Consider the following 9,647-nt stretch of genomic DNA (forward strand, 5'->3'; position numbering starts at 1 on the left):
TAGACAAATGTAAAATTGAAGACTGCCCAAATTCTTCCTTAAACTTTTCTAAGATGAAGAAACTAAAAGAAAGTGAAAGCCCTTTTAGAACATGGCTTAAAAAGTGAATTGCCAAATGAAAAAAGAAAAGAAAAAGAGCAACAGATGGTTCCATCAAGTGTTACAAATTATTCCAATCAAGAACTCTATGAGTTGATTATAGGAAATAACTTGTTTTCTATACCATTTTTGCCTAGTGTTCTTTCAGCCAAAAAAAAATTGCCTAGTGAAAAATGGAAGCCAGAGAGAATGGAACAACGAATTTTAAATCTTTAAATAATCTTGGGATTAACTGGCTGTAATTACTTATTTCTCTGTGATTTAAAAGTTTTATGGACGAGATTGGTACTATCCTAGTTGTTTCTGCACCAGACATTCTCTTTCACCCACAAACAATTTCCGCGGCATTATTGCTTAGAAAGCATTCTTGAATAGTTGAATGCATTTGGAAAAATGGAAATTTCCATAGTTGTTTAACCTTGTCGGAAACTATGTTCCAAAACTAATTTTATAAATGTGTGTGTGTTTCTTCTCTCTCTCTCTCTCTCTCTCTCTCTCTCTCTCTCTCTATACCACCATTGAGGGTCTTAATCATGCCCATTTAGGACAATACCATATGGTCCCTCTTTTGTGATTGAGAATCTTATCATGTTTGTATTATAACCCAAGTGATATATAGCCATTTTGATTTCCATTGCCTAGGCTTTTATAAATTTTATTTCTAGCACAATTAGGCTTGTCGGGCAGAGACAACAACCCATCCACTCACTAGCTTCTATGGGGAATGGAGAAGCCTAAATGCCAATTTTGATTTTGAGAAGGATTGAAATTGTAGAATAAGAAAGTATTTTTTTGTAATAGACATACATGTCAAAGTTATTTGTGTAACAAATCAATTACTAAATGTCATTTGATTCAGTTTTATATTATTTTATCAAAGTTAATCTTATTAATATCAAACATTATATCACTCATTGAATTGTTACATAAGTGACTTAATAAGTTAAAGAAAATTATTGTGTACTCCGCGAGTATATTCTTTTTCTCTCATATAGAAGTGGGCCCTCTCACAAAAAAAATAGGTTCCTTGATAATTGCGGCCACCCTTATGTGAGAGGAAAAAAGTATACTCCCGAAGTATGCAATAACAACCCGTAAGTTAGTATGTCTGTTACAAAATATACTTTTTCTTTAGTAATTTGAAGCTGGGATCTAGCTATGAAAGGCCAAATACAACTTAAACAAAACCTTCAAACAAATACAAAGAAATAAACCAAGAGCACCCCCAAAATCCTTCAACAATCGAGATCCCAATTCCCATCCCTTTTTGCACCGCCCAATAAAGTCACATGTGTGGTAAATTATGCACTCAACTTCAAGTGGAAGTTTTCATTCAAGAATCTTACATACGAAGAAATATGATGAACAAAATTTTCGTCCTCTCCTCCATAATGAGGCATACCTAAGGGGTAATCTATGCTTGCTCTTTTTTACCAGTGTAAAGAAAAAAAAAAATGATTTGAACATGCATGGCAAGAAATCCCAAAAAGACAACCCATGAGAACACAATGCTGTACATACATAAGTGATTGCTTGAAATATATGCTCACATATTTGATATTTCACAGCAAATACGAGTTCCCAAACTTTCACAACCAGATCCTTCTTTTGGGACTGTGCTCGAGTCAAGGGGTTGTATGAATAATAGAAGATCATAATAGTAACCATTAAAGACGTATAAAAAGCATCCCAAAATTAATTATAATAGCTAAGCATTTAATTTAACACATGCAAGATGATACTAGGAGTACTTGTGAGTTCGACTATATTACGATTTTTTTTAAAAACTTTTTTTTTTTTTTAGTGTCAGGCAATTTTGTAATGTTGGTTTCTAAACATGGCCATATTAATGGTCCATGGGGTCTTATTTCGGTCTAATTTAAGTTTAATTATTTGGTTTGGGCTTAGTCTTTAAAGAATCAGGAGTCCAACTCGTTTATATTGGGGTTTCAAGAAATCGAGTTCGATTAAGAACAAGTATTTAGTCATATATATATATATATATTGAGAAACAGTCATCTATTAATTTGAACTTAATAATTTATATTCAACAGGAATAACTTTATTAACTTTTTCAAAAGCTATGAAAGCTTTGCTAGATATTTGTGTGAGATGCAACCTTCTCCAATTTGTGAGGTTGAGAAAACCCTAGATGTGATGTCTCCATCCTTAAATTTCCAACAATCCAGATTGAATTGCCAGATATTTGTGTGATGCAACCCTAAAATACAAAACTTTAAAACATTAACCATCCATCAACTAACCCCAAAATAATCCACAAAAGGCTAAAATAATGTTCCAGGATAACTGTTCACAGCACTAAATAAACTCAAATCCTAGTTTTTCCTCTTTTGTTTCATCCCCGAATCCTACTATTCCTTCTCACCATTTTTCCCATATTTCCTTCTATTTTCCAGTACCTTGTCAATTGTCATCAATAAAAACCTAATCTCAGTCATCCAAAATACAACAAACCTGCTGTCAGGTAAATTCCAGAAACCTAAATCTTGCAATTCAACCTTATTTTGCTGTCCTATGTCAATGAACAAGTGTTAAAACACCAACCCCAACATAAATTGGTCTATGCACCATTAGAAGGAGACAAATACCTAGATTACAATCAATATAACACTCTATAATCCTCATTACCTTCCTAACTTCCGAATTTTGTAACATAGTTTGATTCAACCTTTTGATTTTGGGCTTTTTGAAAATGTGGCAATTTGCAATTGTTGCTCGGAAGATGCAATGTGAAAACGCAAATTTTCATACCTACAGGTCCTACAAGACTGTAAAACACAATTTCATAATTTTATCAAACGCTTAAAAGTGGCGATTTGAAACTTCCAACATAATTTTGGCCCAAAAAGGTCTAACCAAATGGGCCCAAGATAATGAACATAGTCTTCAAGATCCTCTCCATTCGCATTGAGATGGGGAGGATCCATAACCCTCATATCGCACAAGACAATGTCCATGACTATCATTTTGCAAGACTGTAAAGCACGATTTCAAAATTTTATCAAACGCTTAAAAGTGACGATTTGAAACTTCCAGCATAATTTTGGCCAAAAAATGTCTAACCAAATGGGCCCAAAGTAATAAACAAAGTCTTCAAGATCCTCTCCATTTGCATTGAGATGGGAAGAATCCATAACCCTCGTATTACAGGAGACAATGTCCATGACTATCATTTTGCAGTTAAACATATGGACATAGAGTACGGCAAATCCTTGGTTTTCAGTTAAGATTCCTCATCATTGCATTTGCAGTTATCTTTTATTTTATATACTTTCATGTTTCGACAATACTCATATCAACTCAATAATCCTCATCTAATAACGAACTGATTTATGGTGAATAGCCATTCAAATTAACAAACTAGACTCTTTTTAGCCCAAAAAACTTTGTAGCCCCAAGATGCACTGGACAGTCTCCAAGAATTTGCACACGGAATAATCTTATCTTAAAACTTACCCAAATCAAATTTCATCTCATCAAATATCACCCAACCTCAAACCGAAACAAGGGCAAACACCTAAACTTAAAACATGGTGACAAAAGGAATTTGGGAACTGTGGGCAAATCTCTACTTATATAAATGAATACTCGAGGATGGACAAAAAATCAAAAGTTGAATTCACTGAGTGCACCTCACAGATTGTGATTTGATCCTTGTTACATTATGTCATCTCCCAAAAGAACTCATGTTCAAGACAACCAAGTAGAAATCCAGCTCATTTCAGACCTACTAATGTAGGAAATTTTCTAGTTAGTTTAAAAGCAGAGGTGCAGCAATGAAAAGTGAGTGTCAGCTCCAACTTCACATACCTACTATACAAGGGATTGAGATTCCTAACTTTTAATGATCATTACCACAAATTGAAGCCTTCAACGACTTGAATAGCAATAGAAGGTATAGGAGAGTAATCTATATATATAATAATAGGTGAAACATAGAGAAACTCAAATAGAATTTTAAATTAGAGTTTCAATTTTGTGCCATGTGTCATTTCAATTGTTCAATTAGAATCTGAAATTAGAGTCCAATTTTACTATACACGTGTACAAAGAAAATAATCAGAAGAATATAATATGATTTGGGGTTGTTTTCGAGAGAACCATTACTTTGATTCATTGTTTTTATTTATTTTTATGTAGGTTCATTGTTCTCTTGGTTCAAACTTCAAAGTGTCTAGGGAATTATAACAAGAAGCCAAATATGGAAAGTGGCCTTGGGAATTGAAAATAAATTTCAAAAAATTAATTAAAAATTATATATATAATAATAGGTGAAGCAGGGAGAAACTCAAATAGAATTCCAAATTAAAGTTTCAATTTTGTGCCATGTGTCATTTCAATTGTTCAATTAGAATCTGAAATTGGAGTCCAATTTTACTATACACGTGTACAAAGAAAATAATCAGAAGAATATAATATGATTTGGGGTTGTTTTTTAGAGAACTATTACTTTGATTCATTGTTTTTATTTATTTTTACGTAAGTTCATTATTCTCTTGGTTCAAACTTCAAAGTGTCTAGGGAATTATAACAGAAAGCCAAATATGGAAAGTGGCCTTGGGAATTGAAAATAAATTTCAGAAAATTAATTAAAAATTAAAGATTAAAAATCAAAGAATATTGCAAGAGATGCACCACTTGGAAAAATTGAATTCCAATTGAAATTCATTAGACTTGGTAATGAGATGAGATGAAATTAATAGCACATTATACACTCATGCTTTGGGAATTGGTAGTACCAATCTAAATCTATTGGACTTGCTTCGTGATTATACAACTATGAAGGAAGTATAAAAACACGCACAAAATCCATCTCTTTATAAAAAGAGATTGGAGAGAATTTCTTTTATCAACCATGCAATTTCAGAGGTTTTTTCTTCACACAAATGTCCATCATGTTACAAAATGACCCATTATAAAACTACAAAATGAGTACAATTCTAAGGGTTTTTTTTTTTTTTTTTTAATTTTTTAAGCTATGAAAATTTCAATCATCAATAGAGATTGAAGATTCAAAAACGTGAATGGATCTTTTGGATAAACATCATTACCAAGGTTCATCTTTCTATGTAATATTTCCATTTAGTTTTGATTCTCTTAATTGATATAGTGATGGGTTTGTGTGTATGCGCATACATTGAGTCAATATTAACATTTTTTAAAATCCTTTAGTCCTTGCTTGATGATTGACTTCTCTTGCAGATATCAATCTTGCACAAAGATGGCTTTCAACCTATTTGGTATTACCTTACTGAAAACAATATTTAGCACATGGGAAGAATATCCAATGTCAATCTTGTGAATTCTTAAACCTATTAATTAGTCTCCTTTATGGCAAACACCTCTCTCTTAGTAGCTTCATAGCTACCAATTTAGTTTCATATTACTCTATTTTGGCTTATAGTTGTGCTACTTTTGAACATTTTTTTACTTAAGTTTGATTACTGTGCCAAATGTCTCTAAAGTTTTATTTACTTAAGAAACAATTAATCGTATGGGCTTAATTGCCCTTTAATTACCTTTTCAATATACGCATGACTGCGACTGTAACTTGTATACTATATCAATCTATTGTGGTTCAACTCGCTTTCTTTTATACACACACACACACAGATATATATATATATACTGCTAAGTTTTGTTAATAATTTTACGGTTAATAATATGAATTTAGACTTAATTGAGCCTTTTAAATATGAATAAACTCATGATTAATAATATATCAATTTCCATGCGGTAACATAAGTTACATACGTTAATAAAAATAGAAGGCAATGAAGAATTATAAAACTCCTTTTGTATTCTTGGTAAAGCAAAGACTTATGAAAATCTTGAGGTTTTATATCTTTCAACATTAAAATTGTTTAACTGAAGGTTATCATGAAAAAGAGAGGGGGAAGGCGGTGAACAATTAGACTTACACGGACCACCCTTAGAATAAATAGATCTACGAAAGATGACAATTAAACTAACAGTTGAAGCATGAACCTTAAATCTGGAGGCATTTACTCTAGCCTAGCCACGCATATACGGAACGGACATACACATTTAGAAAGATAAGTACACTATGGGAGGAAAAGATTGACAATCCATCATCAGACATCTCTGCTCTCTGCAAGTAACCTACTGACAATAAGAGTTCTGGGTTACAAAATTTAGAATTCTTACATGGCAATAAGAAATTACCTATGAGCCACACTACATTCCTATAGGGTTAAGAAGTTTTTTCTGTCTGTCTGTCTGAGGGATTTATCAGAACTAGAATCAGTGAAGAAGTGCAGTAAGCAGAGAATGAAGAATTATAAGGAAAGAAAACAGGAGAAGAATATAGGCATTCTGGCATCAAGACAAAGCTTAGTAATAATGAATTCCTGGTAATCTGTCTGAATCAAAGGCAAGAATCAAAACCTCCTTCTAGGCTAAAAATATAGAAACATTTAATTATAGCCTTGCAATAAGTTATTTCTCAAATCAATGAATAGCTTAACTAAAACTAGCCAAAAAGGATAAAAAATTAAAAACCACTAACAAGTTTACTGCTACACTAACGTGAAAAACACCATATTATAGTAGCCTGACCTCTTTCCTACTTTAAGGATAGAAATCACAGATATAACAAGATTATCAGTTTAAATTTTTTCAAACAGGCTACTCAAAGTCCCAAAGAACAGACAGGCACAATCCTCTAAATTTCTGTGGTGGCTTATAGACCTAGTCTTTGAGACTCAACTCACCATGTGTCTTCCAAAGCCTTTAATATTAACCCACATTTCAACACAGCTGCAACCAAGTCAAAATAAATAATCCGATTATTCTTACCTAAAGCAAAAAGTCGCTAAGCCATTCTTGATTCCAGAAACAAATGGCCTAAGATAATTGAAGTCGATGCCCCACTTCTTTTAGTGTTTCAAAGGAGAATTGACAACAGCAAGGAATTCAAAATAAAATCAACTTTAATCCCTAGGGGTTGGCTCAAGTGGTCAGGGCTTGGTGGTAATCTCCCTCCAACTCTAAGGTTCAAATCCCCTTGGGTGCAAACAATTTCTAGGGGTCACGTCCCATTGGAGAAGCCAATGATTTACCTGATCTGTGTGATGTGGGTGCATTACATGGGTCTGAGGTTTAACTAGGTAAAAAGACACAACGCTCTGCATGGCCTCCAAGGTTCCTTGTCATCCCAAAAAAAAAAATTTACTTCAACTTCCATGTTCAAAGGACTAGAGTTATAAAATCTACAAAACTTTAGGCTTAAACCAAGCCCAGCCAGTAACTAGCTTTTATGCGCTTATAAGTGCAGATGATTTTTGCAACAGAAGAAAACCATAGCCAACCAGATGACCAGAAGAATAAGTCCTCAAGATGGTCATAGCAAATCTGTCGAACTTCTTACTTTGTTTTTTTCCCCTCTAAAGAAGCTGACGTTCTAATCAGCCTAACCAGATTCCTATTTAATACTCATTTTCCAGGAAAGCCGGCAGTACAGCAGAGAGAGCACAAATCATCTCAATTGTACTTACCTTTTATAACAAAAAGTTTGTAGTCATAGTTAATCTCCAAATTAGCTAATTTAAAGGTAGAATCTGCGAGAAGAGAGATAAAAGAGAACCAAAATTGAAATTTTAAGGGAAAAAAAAAAACATATTATAAATATGAGAATCGGATTTCTGGCTCGAAAATATCTAGCACAGTACATGTTCAATGCATTTTTTTAACCATAGCAAAGGTAAACCAATTTAAATTAAAAATAAGAGAAAATCTTAACTTCACAAGACATAGATCACATTGAAAAATGTCCTGGTTTGATATAGGAGACCAATTCCTCAAGCATAATCCAGACCTAAAGCATGATATTACAATCATTTGAGATGCAAGCTCCTTTAGTAGAAATTGGTCTTATAATAACAATAATAAAAGCTAAAGCTGAAATTTTGAGCTTTTTTAAGAGGAAAAAAAAAAGTACAATTTACTGTTCATGCTTTATAAATCAGAGCACTATTCAAGTAAATTTGTTAAACACTCAGTAATGCCATACAGGCATTTAAAACTTCAAATAGTTAAAGTTCTACTACTTCATACAAGATATAGTCCCAGCAAAGTACACATAGCTAGAGCAACTCAATTCAACTCCGTTTTGATCATTCAAACCTATGTGCAATTGTTTTATTTATCTTATTGACTTAAAATACTGTAATTGACAATAAATGTCATATAGTAAAAGACCCATTTTGGAAATTTTTTTTTTATAAAAAAAGAAAAAGAAAATATACTACTCACAGTCTTACAGATCAACCTCACAAGCTCCGGGTTGACCCATCAAAGAGCCGGTCCCATTTTTCGGGTCAACACCGATTTGAACCCGGTCACAATAAACCCGCAACAAACGCTCTCTCGTCCACCAAAACCCAGACCTAAACTTCACCAAAGCGAAAACTTGGACCCTAAAACCCACCGACCCGGTCGATTTCTCGCCCGAAATCCGAGCCGCCACGTCTTCGCGGACGTACTCGCTCAACACCTCGAATCGGACCGGGACCCAGGTCTGGCTCCGTTTGGATTGAGAAAACGGCTGCAACGGCGTCGTACTGAGACGGTCTCTGCTACTGTGGTAAAACACCGAGGCTTCGAGGCGATCGTAGTAGAGGCTGAGCTTGGTGTTAGGGTTTCGGACAAAGAGGGTGAAGTTCCAATCGGCCGATAACGCGGACTGAGTCAGGTTGAGTTGGGAAACCGAGGCTGAGTCGACTCGGAACTCGGGCAAACGTGGCTTCAGAACTAGCCAGGCGATGAAGAATATGAGCCCGATGATTGCGAACACGACGCTGCCGAAGGTGATCACACGGCAGAGGAAGGCTTTCCGGCGCCGGTTATAATCTTGGACCGGGTTTAGGCCTAGGCCCGGCCCATAAGATGGAGGTGGCGCCACATAGGCGTAAGCTGGGTACCCGGCTGCCACTTGGCTCGACTGAGCCGGGTAACCCGTAACCGTTTTGTCCGGAGCTCCGGTTGTTGCTGAGGCCATTTTTTGAATCTGAAAACCTTGGGTTTTTCTTTCGAGAGAGTGAGAACAGAACTGTGATGTTTTTATATATAGAAGGAAGATTGGATTTGGAGGAGAAGTCTTGCACACGTGGCATGGAATGACGAACCTTAGGCGCTGTTTTTATAGTCGGTTCACTTTTTAAAATTCTGCCGACTGATTTTTTTTTCATAAGGTGAAAGTATAGTTTTTAGTTAAGTAGTTATATGATTGAATTTTAAAAAGTGAACTTAAAGAACAATATTTAAGATATTGTACTTAAATTTTATTTGTGAAAAAAAGTGTGAAGTTGTACACTTTATCTTATAACATTTTCATAATAAATTATGGACAAAATTTAGTTACAAAATTGATTGTAGTTTTAGACTACAATCTCACTCAATATCTTTTTATTAGAGGTGAATTTTGATAAATTCACCTTTGGATTGCATCTTCTTCTTACATCATCTATGTTTGTAAAATTTCAAAAAAATTAAAGATCAATAGCTAT

General features: G+C 34.3%; 1 protein-coding gene across 1 annotated transcript; it reads right to left on the reverse strand.

Annotated features, from left to right (window-relative positions):
• Positions 1-8,072: 8,072 nt before the first annotated feature.
• Positions 8,073-9,192, reverse strand: LOC112003042 (NDR1/HIN1-like protein 26). Its single transcript, XM_024035213.2, has one exon. The coding sequence runs from the start codon at positions 9,137-9,139 to the stop codon at positions 8,399-8,401; it is 741 nt and encodes a 246-aa protein (XP_023890981.1). The 5' UTR covers positions 9,140-9,192; the 3' UTR covers positions 8,073-8,398.
• Positions 9,193-9,647: the final 455 nt, after the last annotated feature.

The sequence above is a fragment of the Quercus suber genome, unplaced genomic scaffold (genome assembly GCF_002906115.3).
Source record: "Quercus suber isolate HL8 unplaced genomic scaffold, Cork oak 2.0 scaffold_5, whole genome shotgun sequence".
Lineage (NCBI taxonomy): Eukaryota > Viridiplantae > Streptophyta > Magnoliopsida > Fagales > Fagaceae > Quercus > Quercus suber.

Coding starts and splice junctions, on each gene's coding strand:
- LOC112003042 (XM_024035213.2), bottom strand. CDS start 9,139: ATGGCCTCAGCAACAACCGGAGCTCCGGACAAAACGGTTACGGGTTAC.